General features: G+C 46.7%; 2 protein-coding genes across 3 annotated transcripts in view; one reads left to right on the top strand and one right to left on the bottom strand.

The window, feature by feature from the left end:
- Positions 1-126: 126 nt before the first annotated feature.
- Positions 127-12,939, top strand: VPS37C (VPS37C subunit of ESCRT-I). 2 transcript variants are annotated; one of them, XM_006264590.4, is made up of 6 exons: positions 127-199; positions 5,639-5,753; positions 5,851-6,022; positions 6,510-6,592; positions 11,927-12,026; positions 12,451-12,939. In XM_006264590.4, exons 2-5 carry the CDS (start codon positions 5,661-5,663, stop codon positions 11,972-11,974), a joined length of 396 nt encoding a protein of 131 aa, XP_006264652.1. In that variant the 5' UTR covers positions 127-199; positions 5,639-5,660; the 3' UTR covers positions 11,975-12,026; positions 12,451-12,939. The 2 variants fall into 2 exon arrangements, with proteins under 2 accessions (XP_006264652.1, XP_014448953.1); XM_014593467.3 differs by lacking the exons at positions 11,927-12,026; positions 12,451-12,939 and adding an exon at positions 6,860-9,175.
- Positions 10,498-22,379, bottom strand: part of CD5 (CD5 molecule) — a 26,862-nt gene continuing 14,980 nt past the window's right edge. The window contains exons 2-11 of the mRNA XM_019485281.2: positions 21,947-21,985; positions 20,358-20,657; positions 20,207-20,266; positions 19,198-19,503; positions 15,996-16,280; positions 14,889-15,020; positions 13,897-13,950; positions 12,715-12,837; positions 12,151-12,250; positions 10,498-11,955 (exon numbers count right to left, since the gene is read on the bottom strand). Coding sequence (XP_019340826.1) covers positions 12,165-12,250; positions 12,715-12,837; positions 13,897-13,950; positions 14,889-15,020; positions 15,996-16,280; positions 19,198-19,503; positions 20,207-20,266; positions 20,358-20,657; positions 21,947-21,985 — 1,385 coding nt within the window. The 3' untranslated portion in view covers positions 10,498-11,955; positions 12,151-12,164. The remainder of the gene's footprint in view (positions 11,956-12,150; positions 12,251-12,714; positions 12,838-13,896; positions 13,951-14,888; positions 15,021-15,995; positions 16,281-19,197; positions 19,504-20,206; positions 20,267-20,357; positions 20,658-21,946; positions 21,986-22,379) is intronic.

Genomic DNA, 22,379 nt, shown 5'->3' with positions numbered 1-22,379 from the left:
GCGCGTTCCGGCGCGACTGAGCTGCCGCTCCCCCCACCCCCGAGACCGCTGGCAGGTACCATCCTGAGCCTCAGCATCATTCCTGCTTCCTTCCCTTCTCCCTTCACGCCCCCCCATCTCCCACACAATGGTAGAGCCGTGCTTCCGGCCAGGGACCGGAACCCGGAAGCGTGGGCGGGAGCGCGGAGCAGCTGCGGAGGTGAGTTTTGGGTGGTGTTTTGATTATCGAGCCGCTATCGTTTAACCCCTTCTCGCGCGGAGTCTCGCGAGAAAAGGGGGGAGGGGGCCGGGCCGCGCCACTCCGGCCCTCTCCTGGCGCTTGGGCGCGGGGTCGCGAGCGACCCGCCCCCGGTGTGCCATGCGCTCCCTCCAGCCCCCCCTCCCGCGTGCTCAGTCCCCCAGGGCGACTCGTGCCAGTGTAGCCGTGGGAGAGCAGGAGCAGTGTGGACAGCCCCCCAGGAATGCCTCCTAAACCAGTGGTTTTCAACCTTTGTTGTACCAGGACCCATTTGTAAACATTGATGGCCAATCCAGGCCCCCTTACTCCCGGCCCACTGCCCCCCGCCAGTGTGTGGAGCGTGGGGACTGTAAGCAGCCCCTGGCAAGCTGGGACTCTGCCAGTCTGTGAGGGAACCTCCCCCACCCCTGGTTTCCCATGTTTTTCTCCTTTAAAAGAAAATCCAGGTTTAAAGTTTATTCCTGACCCTTTTATATATTCTTGTGACCCACTTTTGGGTCACCACCCACGGGTTGAGAAATGCTGCCCGAGACAGGCTTGTAGCGAGTCACGGTGTTGGAGAGTGTGAGTCACACATGTTGGTGCACCCTGTGCTGCCCCTTTCTGGCTGATGCTTGGCAGTCCACGAAGAGCTGTCCTGTGGGTGGGTGACCGGTGTCTGAGCAGCCAGCACAGTTCCTGCGGGTTATTCGTGCCAACACCAGGCAGCATGGGTAACTTGTGCTGGTGTGGCCAGCGCTGGAGACTTGCCCCTATATATCCGTCACAAGCTAATTTGGGTAAATTGGGCAGTGTTGTGCCCCAAGTGTTTGCTGGTATCTAGGGCCTGCAAATGTGGGTGAATTTTGCCACTGTTGTCCCCTTGTGTGGGGAATTTTGCCACCGCTGCCCCTGGTGAGTGTCTAAGGCTAACACAGGGGTGGGTATAATGGCAGATCTGGCAGGTGGTTGGACTCCATCTCCCAGCAGCCCCTGCCCGTGTTGCTGTGGCTGTTTTCTGTGGAGACCCCAGGAGGGGCAGCGCCATGACAACATGGGGCCAGGGTTTCCAAGGAGACCAGCCCCAGCAGCACTGGCAGGGTGCCTGGCTGGGTGGGAAGGTGCTCCTGGACTGGGAGCAGGATCTTACGGCAGTGACTGCATGGTCCGGACTGTGATCCACTGCTTGTGCACCCCTGGCATGTGGGCAGCAGATTGCAGCTCTGCCTCAGCTCTGGACCATGCTGTCACTGCTGCAAGATCTTGGCCCTGGAGCAGGTCCCTGATCAGGTGTGCACCCTGCCAGTGCTGCTGGGGCCGGTCTCCATGGAAACCTTGGCTCTGCACTGCCATATCACCACCCCTCCTTGGGTTTTAATGGAAACTGACTGAAGCATCCTGGGTAGGGGCTGCTGGGAAATGGAGTCCTCCATGGGCCCAATCTGGCCTGTGGGCTGGGCTTTGCCCTGCCCTGGCCCAACAGAACTAATACCACCTCTAAATTAAGACTCACAGCTGTTGCCATGCAGCGCATTGTGCCAGCTTGCCTAGAACCAGCTGTGAGCAAGTTACTCCTAATACACCCATGAGCAGGGGTGACTGGTGTCTCCTAAATTGGCAGGGGGGCACAATTTGTGGGCAGGCCCAGGGGCGGGCTAAAAGCCCCATATCTACTCCTATACTTCTGTGCCATGGCAACACACCGCTGGCCCACGTGGCAAAAAAACTGCCCCGGCCTGAGCGGTGCTGAGTCAGGGGCCAATCTCAGGGGGACACGTGCCCCCCTGTGCCCCCCCTACCAGTTGCCTGTGCCCATGAGTGGGTGACTTGTGCCAGTTCACTTAGTACCATTGAAGACCTGGCTTGTATGTGATCCATGCCAATGTGGATAGTACTGCCTGTATATGCGTGTTCCATGCCAATATGCTTTGTGGGCCTGCCTGCACAGGAAGCCCCGTAATCTCCTTGGTGGTGCCACTGTTACTACTGAATGATTCTCATCAGTCAACAAATAATATCAAAAACCAGTAAAGCTTCTTAGAAGTCAGTTGCACCAGTGAACATCCTTTCAAAACTATCCTGATGTTAGAGTAGCCAGGTTATTGGAATTGCTTCCTTTGCATTAGAGATTGTATTTCCAGCTACCTCAGTTCCCAGTGTTCATTTTGTGAGTCTACCTTATACGGTAAAAAGAGAACTGTGAGTTTATTGCAGAATTTGTGGTATGTTGAAAGCTGGGAGTGAGTGGGGGGAATTTGTCTTCTGGTTTAGCATGGTGATTAACAGATGGATTTGGCTGTGCCCTAGGTGGAGGACAATTATGCAATTATGAACTTTGGCTTGACCTAATATGCTGTTTGCAGAGACCAGTGCAACATCCTCAGTGCCACATCTATGAGATGTTTTATTTGTATCAGATGTAGAAGAGCCAGCAGCAGTTAGGACTTGGTTTAAATCCACATCAGTTATCTTTTTTGGTGTGCGTCTTTTGTCCCACTTTTGGAATGTATCACTCTCTTCTTTCCTGTTTCATTCTTATTCTGCTCACGGGTATTATATATAGTATCTGTCTGACAAAGTGTGACCTTCATACCTAAGAATTGCCAAAAGGTACAAGATAACCAGAGAGAATATTGAATGAGTGATGGAAAACAGAGCTGCAAATGCACTATACCCTGACTTCAGTGGGATCAGTCTTTATTTAGAAAGTTGTCAGTGTTGACTCAAGCTCCTTACATAGAAAAAACTACATGACAGCCTTCATTCATAAAGGCTGTAGCAAAAGATGAAAGAAACTTAGCTACGGCATAAGTAGGAAGAAACTGTATATTGTGAAACTTGATTTATAGAGTTGGAGAGTCAAGGCAGAAAGATATAGAAAGGCTGTTCTAGATGGCAGGAATAGCAGAGAGTGCTCTGCCAATTCATGTATTATCCCAATGCTAGCCGAGTAGAGATATGATCTATTAGATTTTTACAAAGCAGGAATACTGAGCAGGTGTCACAAAAAGGATCTCCAGCCCTCCAGAGCTTGTCATGGGGCACTGCCTCAGCAGGCCCCATGGTGCTACCCACTGCACCATCTCAGCAAATTGGGGGATACCAAACTGGTCTGCCTTCAAACAGCCCATTGCTGCCAGCTCTACATGCTTATGCTCCTCATGCTTCATCATCTCATCCTCATGTTTTGCCCAGATACCAGGTAGTGAGACACCCTCAGCAAGGGTGGGATGAGGGTCCTTGGTTCATAGATTCATAGATGTTAGCGTCAGAAGGGACCTCAATAGATCATCGAGTCCAACCCCCTGCATAGGCAGGAAAGAGTGCTGGGTCTAGATGACCCCAGCTAGATGCGTATCCAGCCTCCTCTTGAAGACCCCCAGGGTAGGGGAGAGCACCACCTCCCTTGGGAGCCCATTCCAGACTTTGGCCACTCTAACTGTGAAGAAGTTCTTCCTAATGTCCAATCTAAATCTGCTCTCTGCTAGCTTGTGGCCATTGTTTCTTGTAACCCCCGGGGGCACCTTGGTAAATAAATACTCACCAATTCCCTTCTGTGCCCCCGTGATGAACTTATAGGCAGCCACAAGGTCGCCTCTCAACCTTCTCTTGCGGAGGCTGAAAAGGTCCAGTTTCTCTAGTCTCTCCTCGTAGGGCTTGGTCTGCAGGCCCTTAACCATACGAGTGGCCCTTCTCTGGACCCTCTCCAGGTTATCCGCATCCCTCTTGAAGTGCGGTGCCCAGAATTGCACACAGTATTCCAACTGCGGTCTGACCAGCGCCCAATAGAGGGGAAGTATCACCTCTTTGGATCTATTCGTCATGCATCTGCTGATGCACGATAAAGTGCCATTAGCTTTTCTGATGGCTTCGTCACACTACCGACTCATGTTCATCTTGGAGTCCACTAGGACTCCAAGATCCCTTTCTGCTTCCGTGCCACCAAGGAGGTCATTTCCTGGGCAGTAGGTATGCTGGACATTTTTCGTCCCTAGGTGCAGCACTTTGCATTTCTCCTTGTTGATGGTGGACAAGTCTTTACTCCACCCTGATCCCACAAGCCACCAAGGACCTCAGCTGGCAGCTCCTGCTTTATGGACACCTCTGACATATGGCCCTTCTGCCAACAGAGGGAGACCCTGGTGCAAACCTGCCTCAAGTGTGCCAGGTTGCAGCCCCTTTTCTGCCTCCTCCAGAACCTCCCACTGAGGTTCTGGCTGCAGTGCTCCCAGCTCCTTTTCTTTCATGCACTCCCTCCCTGTCCATGGCCCCATCAAGCCCTGGGACCTCCTGGTCAGCCTCCTCCTGGCTCTTGCCAAGCTGACCATCTACCAGACCAGGAAGGAGTTTCTGGCTGGGGGGAACCTGGGTGAGTGTGGCACTGTCTTTCTTTCACTCCTTTGCTCACATCTCTGGGTGGAGTTTTACTGGATGGAGTCTACAGTCTCCCTTGGCTTGTTCAGGGAGCAGTGGGTGCTGGCCAGTGTGCTCTGCTCAGTGTGTCCTTTTGGCTCCCTTGTTATTAACCTGTGACCTTATTCCCTTCCCTGTTTTCTTTTTATCTGTCCCCCATATTTAGTTATGTCTTCAGAGGTCTCCCTTTTTAAGGGGGGCTTATAGTGTTTCCTTGTGGGCATAAGGCCAGGCTTTCCTGTGGCATAACAAATAGTCCTGTCTGACAGTGGCAGAAGTTGATACTATAGAGGGAGAGTGCTAAACTGGATATCTCTAAAGTAATCTATTCCCTGTGCCATACCTTCCCTGGCACCCACTATTTATTGGTTTAGAGATGCTAGAGGAAACGTCTCCAGCCATTCACTTCAAGCCCAGTCAACCACGTGTAAAACAGTTACAAAACTATAGTCTTAGGGGGAGCGCTCACTCAATCCAATGAAACATTATGTAATGGGGAACCAGTCAGAGAGCAGTCTCCAGGCCCAATTGCCATCTGCCCCTGGGGTAAAAAGGGCATCTAGACATCCTACTTAGGGAACTATTTACAAGAATTGTTTACAGTAGAGCCTGCCTATACAGTAGAGCCCCCAAAAGTGCATGCAGCAGTCCAGCTTGCCAAACCTTCACTACAGCAGGATCTTGAAGTATGCACGAGAAAGGTGTTTTTTCCCGCTTATAAATGCTTTTGTCCTGACATAGAAAAGTAAGCTCCTTCCATGTATTGTCTCTGAAGTTTGTTGTCAAAAGACGAGTGGCTAGACGCACCCGTTTTGCTTTTCACTTTGTCCTCTCTCCATCTGTATTTGGTTGTCTGAAGTATGACTGAATCCCCCTCACCATCTGGCAGTTTAGTAAAGCCATGTCTTTTAAGTCTGATATGGGATTAATCAATATTACTTTGCTGTGGTCATTTTGCTGCTAGCTTTGGGAACCTTATATTTGCCTGCTTCCTGTCTCCATCCTTAGGAAGTTACATTCCTCAGAGAGAATGGAGTCACTAAGGGATCGGTCTGTGGAAGAGCTCCAGGCGCTGCAGGAGAATTCAGAGGAGACAGAGCGTCTGGCATTGGAGTCGCATGAGGTACACATTGATGTGTGTGTTGGAGCAGGAAATGTGTGTGAATGCAGTTGGGAGGTAGCACCATGCATAAGCTATGGGCTTGGGTCTCCTCTCTCAGGTCCAGGAACTTCAACTGGAAAGGGAAATGGCCCTTGCCACAAACCGGAGCTTGGCAGAGCAGAATCTGGAGTTCCAGCAGCCCCTGGAAACTGGACGTGCAAACCTTTCCGACAGATACCAAGAACTGCAGAAGTTGACTGAAAGGTGCCAAGAAAAAAAGGCACAACTGGGTATGGTTTTTTTTCAGATTTGCATGCATCTGTGTGGCCCAACAGGCTGTAATCAAGACATCTTTCTATTGTCTTGCTTCTCCCCAGGGCTGGGTGTACTGATCAGATTGAGGCACTCTCTGGGAAAGATAAGTGGGCAGTGGGAGGGTGTATTTTCATCTGTGTTCTCCTCCTTGTTTGTGTCCTGGCTGGACCAGAGGTGGTGCTTTTCAAAAGGGTGGAACACAGTGATAGTTAGGGTCTCCCCATGGGTTTCCAGGTTATATGTTCTGAGTTAGGGAAGGTTCCCACCAGGAAGAGAAGGGATTGAACAGAATCACGTGGGAAGGTAACATAGTTTCTACTTCTCTATCTTTCATGTGTCTTGAGTTAAGTCCAGAGCCTGGGGACAGATGACAGGTACCGTTTTTGAAGGAAGTGAAGACATGTAGTGATCTTGTCTAGGTCTGTATGTCACTTTGTGACCATTGCTTCCATTTCTTCCCAGATAAATTCTCGGCAACAATGCAGCCTCAGATTTTATTAGATCTTCTCCAGGTAGAGAGCCAGAAAATCGAAGAGGAGTCTGAGGTGAGCTTAAGAATTAAATATAGTTGACGTGTGGCAGTCCCTTGGAATCTTGAAATCACGCTCCTACCCCTGACCCCTAAGCTAGGGAGCTTCCCCATAGATTCACACCATTGTCCAAACGAGTGGGATTGTACTTCATTTGTTGTTGTCTAGTTTAATAGTTTCCTATGTGATCTAAGCCATGGCTGAGGACATGGGGTCTAAATTTGGGTTGGGGGAGAAGATTGGAAAAGGCAGCACAGGTTTCAAGAGTGTCTTGTGTTCCAGTATGTGGCCGAGAAGTTCCTGGCGGGTGAAGTGCCACTGGAGACATTTCTTGAGCAGTTTTCCTCCATGAGGAAGTTATCACACATGCGCCGTGTCAGAGTGGAAAAACTTCAGGAGATATTGAAGAAGTCAGAAACTTCACAGCCACCATCCAGAGACTCTCAGTTCAACCAGCAGCAGCCTCCTTGTGTAACTTCTGTGCCCGAAAACCAGCAGCAGCCACTACCCTTCCCATCAGGAGCACCATCCTTCCCTTTACCTTATAGTCCAACCCCATGCATGCCTATAGGCCCAACAGCTCATGGAGCTCTCCCTCCTGCTCCTTTCCCTAAGGCACCAGTTTCAGTGGGACTTGTCAGCTCCTCTCAGCCAAGCGCCCAGCCTACATTTCCCTATAAAGCACCTCCAGTTTCTGGTTACCCACCACCTCAGCCTGGAGACTCAGCACCAGGATATTCCAGGCCTCAGACAGGAGACTCCTCTTCAGTTCCAGGATATTCTTGGTCTGCATCCAGAGGTCCACCCCCTACTCCAGTATTCCATCAACCTCAGGCTGGATCAGGGTACCCCCAGTCGCAGTCTCCATATTTTCCATCAGGAGGAGGGAGACCACAGTGCCCATACCCAAACCAGCCACCATTACCTGCTTTTCCAATTTCCACCCAGCCCCCATATCCTGCAGGTCCAAACCCTTCCTTTGGGTACCCACCACCTTCACACCCTCAACATCCTGCTTGGCGTGGATACTAATCAGGACTTGAGGAGAGTTGGCTTTGTCATCCTCTTCTGTGTCACAGACAAAGAAATTGGTCCTTGCTGAGAAACAGGCCCAAGAAGAAAGATCTGTGAATGTCACCCTTAGACCTGTATGTGTGAGTTTTATATGCAGAGGAAGGTGTATTTCTGATGTAATCCCTGCATTAGGCATGAGGTATAAGGCAGAGACACCATAACTTCATCCACAGGCTGCACTTTTTTAGGTTTTGGCTAATGAAATGAAAACCAGCATGTGATGAATGCTCGCTGTCTTTAATGGCCATATATTGATGAGTCAATCCAAGCCATGTTATAAAATACACAGTGGGCCAGATTCTCAGATGGTTTAAGTGAGTAAAACATGCACTGATTTGTACCAGCTGAGGACCTGACCCTGCATACTTTATGCTTGTGTGTGTATGTGTGAGAGAACTTTTTATACCTGTGTGTATAATTTTCTATATATAGAAATATGTAGCAGAGGAATTCTAAAGTTTTACACAGGTGTGTGAGATACAGAGTGAGAACCTCTGACAGTATTTCTGACATGAAACCCTCATTTGTTCCCAGGGCCCTTTCCTGGAAAATAGAACGGCAGTGCCATCCAGGCTCATAAACTGATACATAATTTATCTTTGTCAATGAGAAGCCATTAGCTAGCCTGTTGTGGCAGGTCAGGCCTTAATGTGACCCAGGATTTTTATGTCATTGTAACATAACTCCAAATCTGATTCCACTCAAGCTACTCCCAAACCACTGCAGGACTAAGTTTTCCTTGTTATTGTCTCCATCTGTCTTACTGTATTGGATGTTGCCAGGTTTGTGTAAAACAAAGGGATCTCCAGAGCTTACCATGCTCATCTGATTCAGCTGTGCTTGGCTTATTAATAGGGGAAGGCCTCTCTAGTACTGGCTTCTTTTGCATAGTGTATGAGGCATTCTTAGCACACCACTGTGGGATGTGGATTATTGCATACAGAACAGGAGGGCCCTGCAATATCTCTGGAAACATAACATGTTGAATACTTTTTCTGCCTTGGAGATAAACCAGGATGGCATGATACCTCTGGAGCAGCTGTTAATTTGGAGATGAGGCAGCATGTTCCTTCACCTATGGAAAACTGGGTGATTACTCGTTTTTTGTTGGGAAATATTAGAACACAATACTGTCATCCATTTTTTCCAATTAGCCTTTGATAGGATTCAGTAAAACACCAAGATACACAAGGTTTCCTATATTATCCCTTTTTTTCATTGGTAGTGAACTGCAGGAAGGGGAGCATAGACTGGATAAAGAAGAATCCAGTATTCCTCACACCCCCTTCCCTTCAATATTGACCTGAGGAAACACTGGGCACCAACAGAGAAACTGAAAGATTCTTAATGTAAATGGGTTTTTCTTTGCTCAGCACTTTATCTACCAAATTCTGCTTGGGTGCCTGTAAGTTATTTATAAAGATAGATTACTAATGGACTAGTCCAGGTTGAATGCTCTTGGAATTTGATGGACACAGTTCCATACTTGTGATTAATTATGGTAATAAAACTTGATGAATTGCTTGTGGGGTCATGGCTGTGATTGTTTTGGGAAATGAAATGGCGTATGGTTGATATTTTTATTGATCATGTTTTTGTCAACTCAGCATCTTTACATTTACTTTCCCCTTGACCATGTCAATAAAACCTCTCACATAACCCATCTCACACAACCGTGTTCTCTTTATCATCCTTCCTACCCTTCGGTTTGCATCCTGCCCAAGGGGCCCATTTGTGCAATCCTCTTCCCCATCCTTCAGTATCATCACAGTTATCTTCCCCTTCACTGTGCTGTAATTTCTTTCCTTCGTTTTTCCTTCCTTACAGTCTTCTCACTGCTTGTCTTTTTGTAAGTGACTTGTTCTGATGATAATAGTATTCCCTTCTCTGTTAAATTAGTTTTATCCTCTAAATCTCAATTCCTGTTTTGAGAATCTCAAACCTGCCCTGTATTGAGTCTCTTCTTCAGCTTGAAGGAGTGCATAAATCACTTGCTTTTGTGGAAATGTTGCCTTATACACAAAAAATTGGCTCCCATCACCTCTGTGGTGTTTTGGTCTGTGGTGTTTGGTCTGTTCCATCTGTAGCACAAGCTGTTCTCTTCTATTGCTGCTATGCTGCAGGATATAATCTGATTTTGGTATTGAAAAGTTTTTCTCATGACAATTTCCAGACAGAAAAAGTTCTCCTTATATTTCCCCATTGCTCACTGCTTCTTTAACTTCTGGAAAGAAGCGTCAAATATAGCACGGACTTGTATCTTGTGTCTAAAACAATTTCTATTTAACAAGGGGGGTGGTCTTTATTTCATCATTGTGAGAAGAGAATATCTGGTTATTGCCATTCATTCTGCATATGATATCATAATCCTGCTTGTGGTATGGTCATTATAGACATTTACTGGTGTTACCAGGTAGGGATTATGACTTTAAAAAGTATGCTTGCATTAACTGTGTTTTTTCACACAATGGTTCATTTAATCAGAGGGATGAAAGAAACAGAAGCATCTCTAAAAAAAAAAAAAGAGTTAGTTTTTACGTTAAAGAAAAAATTCTGCAGGGTATCAGTGTATCTTCAGTAGCACCACACTTTGGTGCAGGCATTGAAGTGTGTTGCAACAGGAACTCAAGAGAGGCTCTTAAGCAAATAACATATTTTATCCTTATGGGACCTTGTGTTGTACTCATCACAGTGGTATCCAAATTGAGTAACAATCTCTTTTAGATTAGTAATATTAAAACATGTTTCTGCCCTGAGAACTGAATTTGTAAAAATGATATCTCTAGGAAAGATATGAAATAAGAGAAATAAGCATGGCATTCAACAATACCCTTTTTATAGTCACTTCAGAACCGTGTTATGAGTAAGCTACTTTGCAGTGTGGTCTAAATGCCTCCATCAACACTGGAGATGGGCAAAGCAAGAAATACTGCATATATAGACAAGAGAAGTATTGTTATCTTCATTTTAGAGATGGGGAAACCAAGGTATAAGGAGACTGTGATTCCATAAATCAGAAGAGAGTCATGAACTTGAAGCCAGATATCCTGAATCTCAGTGTCATGCTTTACCAGAAAGCTACACTTTCTCCATTTTTCATAGAGCTGTGTCAATCCTGTTCTGCACTTAGGCACTGTACTTATGAGTGGAAAAAAGGAAACATAACTACTAGGAAAATATTTTATTACAGCTGTTATTATTGCTTATTAAATATCTCAGTCACATTTGTGTTGAACATTATTATCTCCTTGCCACTCTCAACGTATAGCTGCTATATCTCAGTCTTACTTGCGTCTTTACAAACCTGTCTCCTCACCCCCACACATGTTCACTCAAGCTCCATTCATGCACGTTACCACAGGAAAACCACACTCCTGGGCTTCTTCAACCAACCAGACATCTACAGAGTGACAAACACAGCCAACATTCATCATTGCAGCTTCCTAAGTAACACAGTAGACAGTTTATAATTTTTTTCCATGATGCTCATCATCCTGGTATCTGTACCTCACAGACTTTAACACATTTAGCCTCACAACTCCAGGGTGATGGATGTATTATCCTTATTTTAGGGATGGGGAAACACAGAGTCTAAGCAAATCATTCTTGCAGGGGACAGTACTGCTTTCCAACTCAAGTGGAATACCCAGCTCCTCTATCTACCTGCTTGCCTTTAAGCACATCAGCTTAAAATACATACATGTGTATGCCAGTAAGGAAAAAGGAAATGAAACTTTAAGCGATGGATGCTAGATGAATTTGTCACAGGAAGGTGTTCAGATACCATGATAATGGTGGGGTAGTAAAATCTTAAAAGAACTGTATGACCCATTTTTAAAAAGGTATCCATTGTTCCTGAATGCCTCACATTCTGAATGTCTAGCAGGAGCCGCACAGACCTGATTTTCAGAAGTGCTCAGCAACTACCGTACACATATGCTTCAGCTGGCACTGTGAATAAGCAATGTAGTTCAAAGCCAGGCTGCCGGGGTCTTCACCTAGGGCACCCAGAAACAGAGACATGCAAATCTGAGGTCACTATTGGAATGCTGGGTCTAAGTGACTTGCTAAAGGCTACCTGGGAAGTAGTAGGTATCTTGATTCTCCTTGCCCCATCTAGAAAAATGGGGGTGATACTGGGGTCCATATAGATTCCCTCATCTTTTGCCTCTGTGAGTGTAGCAAAAGCCATTATATTTGCATGTAGTAACATGGAAATATTTCCAAGGTGATGAGTGCAGAATTATTTCAGGTATTGTTCTTCTCTTCTCTCAGTTTTTCCATATGCTGGATCCTGCCTCTGTCTACAGGGCAAGAAAATGAATGACAGAAAATCACTCGATATTTTGCCAGAGCTCAAGGAAGTCAGAAAAAGGTGAATACAGCAATTGGCTAAGCCTCTGTGATGTGTTTCACTTCTCACCCTTAGATTACACAGTAACAGGATCAGGGATTGCCCCCATCTGGGGATACAGCATGTGGGCAAGGGAACAGCTTACCTCTCAGAAGGGGGCTATACTCTCCGAGCTGAGTGCAAGTCATAGTCACTGTCAGAGGAGTTGTCTGGAGGGTTGGAAGATCGGATTGCTCCTTCCAGAGCTACAGAAGAAAGAAACTGTCACTTTTTGCTACACAAAATGATGTGTTGCAGGGGGACAGAGTACCCAGCATATAGGACTATACCAGGGCTTCCCAACCCCAGCACATCCGGTCATACAAAATCATAGTAGGTAATAGCTACGTCTTGTGATGAGGTGTTTTTCTCCAATCTTATAACTTTAGTTATTCCACCTTTACAGATGGAAGAAACGGATGGATGCCCAGGGAAGTTAACTGACCTGCCTGAGGCTGCACAACAAGTCAGTGGAAACAGAACACCTGGATAAAGAATTGCTCTATAGACTGATTCCTACTCTGCTGTCTGAGTTATCTAGTCTATTGTTGCAAAGCAGGTGTGACCACCTTCCTTCAGTGGACAGCCACTTCACCCACTGGGGTCCATTTCTCCACCATTCACTGTGGTTGTGTTTCCTTGGCTGGGCCAAGCCCAGTTAGTTGCTTACCTGGATAGGCTGAAAGGTAGGAGTTTTTCTTGGGAGTATGAGAATAGTCATTTTCTTCCCCCTGAGCTCTTTGACCTTCAGACCTCGGCCGGAGGGTGACAGTGCTATTGCGATGGAACGACACTAGATGGCAGCACAACGGAGAATCGTTAATCACGCTACCACAACCGAAACACTTTCAACCACCCCAAAGCATGGAAATAAACTCCTCACCCTTATATGTCAGCCACCTCTACCACTACCTATATACAAACAGGCCAGCCTTTGTGAGTCAACAGTGGGGTTAGTAAGAATTGAACCCAGCCCATACCATGGTAGCAGGCTGCTCTGTACCACCGAAAATAGCACTTGCAACTCAACTTTCCTATCTGAGTCAATAGTGAGCGAGTGATTCCGCATGGTCCTGGGTGGGTTACGGCACCGCAGGAAGTGATAGTGGTGACTCAGTACACATCCCACACCCCAGCATGGAAGTAATATAGCCAAATAGGAAATGATCAGTAGGGGGCATACCCCCCTCTGCATGAAAGCATGAGGGGTGTTTGTTAGGCTGGAATTGCCATCTTTTGGATGAATTATAAAACATCATATGGAGCCCCTAAAATTCCCACACCATTTTATTTGGGGAACAGCTTTCTTCCTGCCCAGACTCCCTGCAGTTACAAGCAGAGAGATCTTTCCCAGCCCCTCCTACAACCTGTTGTGTCATGCTCCTGCTTTCCATTCCAGAGGTGGCTGTTTCAGGGGCTGGTGAATGGCTTTTGGTTGTCCAGTGCTCTGGGAGCCCAGCAGCCTTTTGAAGGGTGACTTCAAAAACATCTTTTGGCCCAGAGCTGTCATTCTTGAGGCCTCAGGCTTACTCTCAGCCTCAAATGCATCTTGTGCCTGGGCTGCTTTTTCACCTTGTAGTCAGTGACACCACCTGAATGAAGGTGATGTGATGGTAGGGCTGAAGGGAAACCTCAGCCTCTGAAGTGGTAACAGGTTGTAAACCACTTCCTATAACCATCAGGCTGCAACTAGCCATTCTGTGACAGAGAGCAGGAGCCATAAGGTCCCATGCACTTGAGATCAAACTGACCGCAGCACCACAGCTACTGTCTTCAGAGGAAGCTGGAGAGGGCGAGGGGGGGATGGAAATGACCGGCTTCCCCTTGCCTCAGGCCTGTGCTTGCTGCTTACCATTTTGGTTTAATCCAGTTGGTCCAATCCATTGGCGCTGCTGTTTCTTGGAGACTGCAAGGAGAAAGGTGGAGAGAAACACTGTAGTTAAATGGACACGGGCCTGTCTATCGTGTTGTAAACACGCCATGGAAGGACACTGTGGGGTTGCAGGGAAGGCCCAGCAGGTCATTGTGTCCCAGGAGTGACCCTACTATGTATTTTCTTCTAGTGCTTTGTTCATTTGATTTCAAATGACTGAAACCAGCAAAATTCCCTTGGGAGACCTTTTCATGGCCTGACAGATCTCTCTCTGTCAAGAAGTCTTCAACCTCAATTTCCCTTTGTTCTGTTATGTGCCCAGTGTTCCTAACGCACAGGCACATGTGCCACACCAACCAAGCCCTCTGTTGCCTCCTGATTAGATGCATCAGGTGCTGGAGATAGTTTGCAGAACAGAGCCTGCCTGGTTCTTTGCATCTTTTCACTGGTTAATCCTCTCAGCAGCAGGATACTGCTGTGCATGACATTGCCCAAGCCAACAGGTCTTCCCCTCTGATTTCCTTTCTTATTCTGCCTGCACCATATGGGCTTACATGATTAGCAATAATTGCTTGTGGTGCCACTGAAGAAAAGAGAAAGGACCAGCTACAATTTCTTCTGAAATACAAAGCCATGGCTGCCAGGAACTGCTGCAAGGGGTCAGTAGGAGAAGAGGGTGTGCATTTCCTGAATCCTCAAAGGAGACACCGTGCAAAACAACAAAGCATCAGCTGCCACCGCCCTTGAAGTGACCAGCCCAGAAGTGAGGGAGTGGGAAAGAGGCAGACAGGAGGAAATGAAAGGGGAAAAGAGTGGCATTATAGGAGGAAGAAAGCATGAGAGAACAGGAGAAAATGGGCAAGATAAAATGAGATCACAATAGAAACTGAGGCTGAAGCTGTTAGGTGGGCTCAGATGTAAGGTAAACAGGCTCTTGGATCTCACAGCCACAGGGACAGTTTGTTACTTACATTTCTTCACTAGTTTCTTGTAGATGAGGGGTCCGCAGATGATCAGGAAGACTACAAAGAGGACCAGAGCCAGCAGGATGCTCATGATGGTTCCTGCTCCCACATCAACTGAAACTGGCTTGAAATCCTGGCCTGAGGAAAAGAAGATGGAGTTACTGTTGATTCTCACCAGTGCATAGAGGAAGTCAATCCACTGCAGGAGGACAGAATCCAGCTCAAACTCCAACCTCTTCTACACCTGGCCCCAAACTCCCTATCTCTATCCACACTCCACATGCCAAGGCTTTTTCCATCTTCTAGTCTTTACCCCAGCATCCACTCAACTAACATCTCCAACCTGCGTTGGATGCAGATCCCACCCGCACCCATCGTGGCTCAGTCAAATTTCTACTCTCCGTCTCCTCAGTACCTTAAGCACCTATGGGTTTTTATCCCATTTGAGTAGCTGGGCCATAGAAAGGGCGTAGTGTGCTGCTGCTTCCAGGCTAACTGGAGTGGCTGTTTTGCATAAGAGGTAGTAGATCCTGGTACCATGTGTTCAACCCCTGTGGACAGCCTGACCACCAAGTCAGAACTAGGGACGTGAAATGTTAAATAGTTAAACTATAATTATACCATTAATGCATTATGGGTAATGTTTAAAACAGACTATGTTGTATGAATTACCGTGTGGTTTACTGGCACTACTTTTCCAGACTACCCTTCCCGGAGGCAGCGTAGCCCGCTTTTGCACACCACCCACCCCTTCCACCAGCAGTTCATGCTGCATAAATCAAAGTGCTGTGGCTGGGGTGCAGGGAGGAGGTGGTGGACCTGAGCTGAGCTAGCCTTCTCCCTGGAGGAGGAGAGGCAGGGAAAGAGAAGTAGGACAGGACACAATGGCTGGCAGAAGGAGATCCGCTTGTTGCCTGCATGTGTCTCACCCTGTGGCAAGCAGAGCTGGCTACTCTGTAGGTATGCGTTATTGGTTAAACAGTTAACTGATATAATTAGAAGAGTTTAAATGACTAATTTTTAAAATGATATTTACATCCCTAGTCAAAATCCTGTTTTCTGATGCAAAGCAGCAAGTGCCGTTCTAAAACGTTTGGCTATCTGTGGGCTTACACACGATTCTGGTTCTGAAGCAGTTCTTGGTCTTTCTTTGGAAGGTGTGACACAGATGGAAGCTCCCCTCCTGACAGTATATTCCCTCCACTTTGTGGTCCTTGACTTCAGCGCTGGATGAGAGGTTCCCACACTGCAGCTCCTTGCAGATCTGTTCTCCTCTACGTTGCCTGTGTTCACTCTTATCACAAAGGACTTCCCACTTCCCCTCATGGAAGACTTCGATGTTCCCATCACAGGGGCTCTGGCCATCTACAAGCCTTTCCATTGCCTTTGGCTGGGAGCCTGAAAAAAAGACAACAGGGACTGGTGAGACCTCATGGTGGGATGATTTCTGAATGACTGTCTAAAGGCAGCCTGGTTCAGTGGGTGTGTCACGCTTTTGCTAATGCCCATTAAATTTAGTACCTCCATTGTGAGGTACTAGAAAAAGGCACATTAGCCTATTTTTATGCACATTAGCAAAAGTGCATGGTTTTTTTATGATGCTTTAATGTTCATTAAAATAAGCTAATGTGCATTCAAGTGTGCATGTAGACACGCCCAGTGTGTATAGGACTCAGGAGACTCAAGTCCAATCCCTATTTATTTTCAGGCAATTCACTTGACCTATTTCACCTGTTATCCTTAGTCTGTCCTGCCTATTTAGGCATAAGCTGTTGGGGGCAGAATTTGTCTCCCACTCAAGAGTCTATACAGTGCCTAGCACAACTGAGCCCTCATATAATCTGTGCTCTTTAGGTGCTACTTTAATACAAATAATAGGAATGGGCAGCCTAATGTTTCATCCTTTTTAGTTAATGTTTTAAATATTACAGCCATGATACCACCCCAGGGACTGCTGCCTTTCACAGGCTTTGGGATCAACTGGCTTTATTCTGCAGCCTTCTATTCTTTTACCCATTCCAGTGACTTTATGGCCTGCTGCTTCCATTGCAGGCTGGGGAACCAGGAGAGCTGGGTTTTAATCTTAACTTACTGCATGACTTGGGGCACCTCACTTTCCAGTTCTGTTCTGTATAACAACGGGAATCATCCTGCCTCACAGAGAAATTATAAGTATTCTTCAAAAACTGCTTGGAGATAATCCACGTAAAGGTATTAGTGACATATAGGGCACATCTACACATGCAATTAATGTGAAGCAATAAACTCTGACACTTATTGCACCAGAGTTTATTGCTCCTGGGCATACAGTTTGAACGTGTGCCTGGGACTGCAGCATGAGCTGGGTTGGAGCAGCCCCAGCTGGGGGGGGGCCCTGGGGGATCAGTTTGTCAGCCCAGGGCTGCTCTACCCTGCTCAACGTGCTGCAGAGTGGATGGCTGGGGCACCAGGATGCTCCAGTGTGGGGCTAGTTGGCAGGCAGCCCCTGCACTAAAGCACCCTCATGCCCCAGCCAACTGCGTCAGTGTCTACACACACACTGCTGTGAAGTAAAAAAGTCTGCAGCAGGATAGTACTTGTATTTAAAGGTACTGTCCTGCTGTGGAGCTAATTAATTTATTCCAGCCTAATAGAGGTGCTCATGTAAATGCATGAAATGTTTACTGCAGAACTAATTAGTCTATTCTGCAGTCAGGGTCTCATGTAGACACACCCACAGAGTATGATTATTAAAGCTGTGCTGTATTATATTGTACTGTATCACAGGAGATGGCAATTCTATGGAACATCATATGGCATTGTATTGCAGAGGATTTGCACTACACTGCATTTCGTCCTGAAGCATATTTCTACAGGATTGCCCTACACTATTTGCAGTGCCAAAGCAGGAAATTTCTCAGGATAAGGAGTGGTTATTACCAAAAATAAAGCATGAAATGTATTTTTTTTTTAAGTTTGAACATAAGCCTAATGTGGGAGGATGCCATTGTACTGAAAAGTAATGGCAATCATGGCACTTTCAGATTGGCAGGAATGAAGGATGAAGGAGAAAATGAAAAGATCAAGGTTAAAACCGATGGCAAGCCAAGGACAGAGGTAAGCATGGACAAAGGAAATAGGATCGTTTTTGAAGGGTTTAATTCAGTTCCTTCCATAATTTACATTCACTCTGTACATACTCTTTACATATATAACTCTGTTCACTATAGCAATAACTGAGCTGCCAGGATGGTTCAGCCTTTCTGGACTAAAGGTTAAAGAAGGAAGAGGAAAGAAGGGAGGAGGGATGTGGGCAGTGGAGTTCCCCAGGGCTCAGTCCTCAGTCCTGTGCTATTCAACTTCTGTATCAGTGACTTGGATGTGGGTGTGGAAAGCACGCTGTCCAAATTCGCTGATGACACCAAGTTGTGGGATGAGGTGAGCATGCTGGAGGGGAGGGACAGAATCTAGCTAGATCTAGACAGGTTACAGAGGTGGGTGGATGAGAATAGGATGGAATTCAGCGCAGACAAGTGCAAGGTGCTGCATCTAGGGAGAAGGAACCAGCAACACACCTATAGGCTGGGGAACACCCTTCTCAACAACACAGTGGCTGAAAGGGATCTTGGAGTCATTGTTGACTTCAGGATGGACATGAGCCACCAATGCGAAGAAGCGGTCAGTAAGGCTAACCACACCTTCTCATGCATCACAAGCAGATCCAGGGAGGTGATCCTTCCCCTCTATGCAGTGCTGGTCAGGCTGCATTTGGAGTACTGCATCCAGTTCTGGGCACTGCACTTCAAGAGAGATGTGACTAACCTTGAGAGGGTCCAGAGGAGGGCCACTCGCATGGTCAGGAGGCAGCAGACCAGGCCCTACAAAGATAGACTAAAGGGCCTGAATCTATTCAGCCTCCACAAGAGAAGACTGAGAGGGGATCTGGTGGCTGTCTATAAACTCACCAGGGGAGACCAGCAGAAAATAGGTGAGGTGTTCTGTTCCCCTGGGCACCACCTGAGATAACAAGGAATAATGGCCACAAATTGATTGAGAGCAGGTTCAGGCTTGATATCAAGAGGCATTACTTTATGGTTAGGGCTGCCAGACTCTGGAATGGGCTCCTAAGGGAGGTGGTGCTCTCCACTATGTTGGGGTTCTTCAAGAGGAGGTTGGATAGATATTTGGCTGGGGTATTATAATCCCAGCACTCGTTCCTACCCAGGGCAGGGGGTCAGACTTGATGATCTGTTCAGGTCCCGTACAACCCTAGAAACTATGAAACTATGAAAGCAAAAGGAACATTACTCCACTGTCCTGAGATCATCTCACTCACCAGAGCAAAAGACGGAGGCTGGCTTTTTGTTCAAAGAGGGTCTGGTTCTGTTGAAACACTCCCAAATAGTGTCCACACTGCAAGGTGTCACCATAGTCCAATGCACAGGTAAATGCTGGCCTCCCGCTTTCAATTCTTCACCTTCATTTAAGGGATCTCTACAGCCCAATTTTGAGCAGATGATCCTGGCTAGCTCTTTCTGGTCTTCTGGACGTGACTCCACTGTTCCCCAGTGACCTTCCTTGTACAGCTCCACAATCCCTGAGCAGGTGAACTTACCCTCTGCCAGCCGCAGTTTGGGAGCGCCTGGAGAAGAACAGAGATGGAAGAGTAACCACAGCATGTAACTTACTAACACCATCGTCATGCCTTTCCACTGCTGTCTTCAGACCCCAGCTGTCAATTGAGAGAAGAAGCCCGGCAGACCCCAGCTGTGCAGATTTGCATGAAGACCTTAGGAGAGGACAAAATCTGGGTTTGCAGTGCAGTGAATCTGCACTGAGAGCAGATTTCCTCCCCACCACCTTCCTCATTACAACATCTCAGCTACACACGACCCATTGGGGATATCAGCTGGGTATGTTCTCCACCTATCATCTGGAGGTGCTGCTCTGTCCCTGTCGAGTAATATAGCTGTCAACCAGAATTTTCATATGTAATTAAAGTGTACATTTAATTGAAAATATCTATCTGTCTGTCTGTCCATTTTATTGGGCATCATTGCAGATATAAGGAGTGACCATAAGACCATCCATTCCTCTTAAAAATCCTGCCACATTGTTTGACTCCATGGCCTCCTGCACTAGCGAGTTTCACTGGTTGTCATCTTTCTTTACAAAGTGTTTGCTTTGATCTGATTCATGTTAATTTCACTCAGGGCTCATCTGATTTCCTGCAGCTTCTTGCCTAACAATCAGCTTCAATTGTGGTAAATTAAAACCGACTCTCTCTGTAGAATGGATGTGAATCCAAACAGGTCATAGGAAACTGGACATATGGAGTTTCTTACCTGTGGGTTCTGGCGTGGGTAGTGATGGAGTTGGTGGTGAAGTATTGATTTTTTCTGGTCCTAAAATGATAAGGATTCACAGAATATTTTAGCAGGGAGAATACCCAGTCTTAGGCAAAAGTTCTAAGTGATAAGGATGGGTCATACTTACTATTGCAAATAACAAACACATACTGATGTTGAGTGCAGTTGGATTTCTGTGGTTTGCAATCTTTCAGAGCATTCGCATTATATGGGCAGGACACAGTAATCGCTGGTCCTGTTCCAGAAACTGAAACATAAACTTTTGAGAACTCATGAGAAGGGAAGCCACAGCCCAGCTGCCTGCAGACCAGTTCATTATTTTTCCTATTCCACAGGCTGGCACAAACTCTCTCCCAGCTGCTTGTATTTTTAAACTCCAGCAGCCCCGAACAATTGTCACCAGTGCCGATGAGTCTCACATCCAGTGCTACTGAGAAAACAAAGATGCGTTAGCCAAAAGCACACTTGTTGGTATCTATCTCTCGTACACACACTCCTTGTTGTCTGCTTCACTTTTTTTGACTTCATCTTCACTGCCAAAAAAGGCATGTTTTTGTACATGTGGATAATGTCCACCAACACCAAGAGTGAAACGTTGACCTTATTTAACTACTCTATGGCAAAAGTGACAGAGCTGTTTTTCCCCTAGGATTTTAGAATAGGATTTTTATTACAGTATGGTTAACACACTGTGACTAAGATGTATTTTGTGCAGTGAGGACAGCCTGTGTGCTCACTCTGTCTCCTTTCTGGCCCTTTTGCTCCAGCCCTATCTGAAATGTCAGAGGTTGTTTTGTGAAATAAAGCAGGAAGGAAATGGAGCTCATTGTGTTTGTTTGTTAGAAATGTGTAGAAGTCAATGAGTGTCTGAGTGTGTATGCACACTTGTGTGGATAGAAGTGTGTCCGTGTGAGTCGAGCCTTGTCCACACTAAGGAAATATTGCTAATTCTCTTTCAGCTCCATGAAATTAGTGACATTGAGAGCCCCAGGGTAAATGGCTTGCCCCACTGCTGCTGGTGTTTGAAGCACCGTGTCCATTACAACTGCCTGTCAAGACATGATGCTAAAAGCCCCCAGAGCAGCTAGCAGTACCAGCAACTTAATAAAAGGGTGGGGTGCAGCTAGGGTAGGAAAATAGCTGCTGCCATAGTGGCAGCTGACTACACTATCACCCTTGCCCCTCTGCCCTCTCAAATAGCCTGTGTTGCTCCATGTGTCCCAACTCCCCCTGGGCACAGGGCTGCCTCACTACACCTCTAAGTGGTATATCTGTGTTAAGGCTCCCAAAACTGCTAACCTCAGTGTAACTGAATTAATAATTGCAAAGGTGGGGAACTTTGGCAAAACTTCCCTTACATAGGCAAAATGTGTGTGCTGTGGGTGGTGCAGGGTGTGTATAGTCATCAGATTCCAGACTCCTTGGCCAATCCCCCACCCCCAAAGATTTCCCAAGTACAAGGAGGCCCTGGGCCCTTTGAGGGCCATGAGTAGGGGTGGATAGACTGGCTAGCTAGGCCTTATTGCAAAATAATCCTGCAGACATCAACATGCCAGGGCCAGGAATCAAACACAAGTCTCCCATATGGTAGCCAAAAGCATTAAGCCTGTTATGTCTGGTGCTGACAAACTAATTAAACTGACGGCTGCCTAATTGGATTTTATTCCACACCAGAGATCAACATGGCCTAAAAGAAGCTTTGACAGATGCACTGACCTGTGGGGATCTTGCCTTCTCCACCATGACCAAAAAGCACTGCAAAGAGAAGAGAACAATGAGGTGGGCAACCATGGCTTTGTATTAAACCTGCTTCTCTCCAGGCAGCTACTGTTGCCCTCTTCCCCCTTGGCATCTGGTTCTCAGTGCTGTTCATGCTGAGATCTGTTTTCTTCCAGAAGTACCTCCACTACACATTCTGTTTTCCTTCTCTGTAACATTTTTAGGGGAGCCTCTATTATTCTCTGATGACAATGTCCGAATGAAGAGTGCACTCTCCAAACAGAGCTGGTTGAGAATCCACGTGACTCAGAAACAAAGGGACTCTAATAGGTCACACCATATCCCTTCTCTTTATTAAGATCAGCACAACTTCATTCCTTACCAGGCCCATGTCAGTTGTCCTAAATGCTGAAGCTGGCAATGATGCCAT

The sequence above is a fragment of the Alligator mississippiensis genome, chromosome 2 (assembly GCF_030867095.1).
Source record: "Alligator mississippiensis isolate rAllMis1 chromosome 2, rAllMis1, whole genome shotgun sequence".
NCBI classification, from domain to species: domain Eukaryota; kingdom Metazoa; phylum Chordata; order Crocodylia; family Alligatoridae; genus Alligator; species Alligator mississippiensis.
Note: the sequence above shows the minus strand (reverse complement) of the source record. Positions and strands in the feature narration are given on the sequence as shown.

What these genes read in the sequence shown, in the direction of transcription:
- VPS37C (XM_014593467.3), top strand. Translation starts at nt 5,661, where the DNA reads ATGGAGTCACTAAGGGATCGGTCTGTGGAAGAGCTCCAGGCGCTGCAG. An exon ending in TGGCATTGGAGTCGCATGAG is followed by an intron (nt 5,754 to 5,850) that starts GTACACATTGAT and finishes CTCCTCTCTCAG; the next exon opens with GTCCAGGAACTTCAACTGGA. An exon ending in AGAAAAAAAGGCACAACTGG is followed by an intron (nt 6,023 to 6,509) that starts GTATGGTTTTTT and finishes ATTTCTTCCCAG; the next exon opens with ATAAATTCTCGGCAACAATG.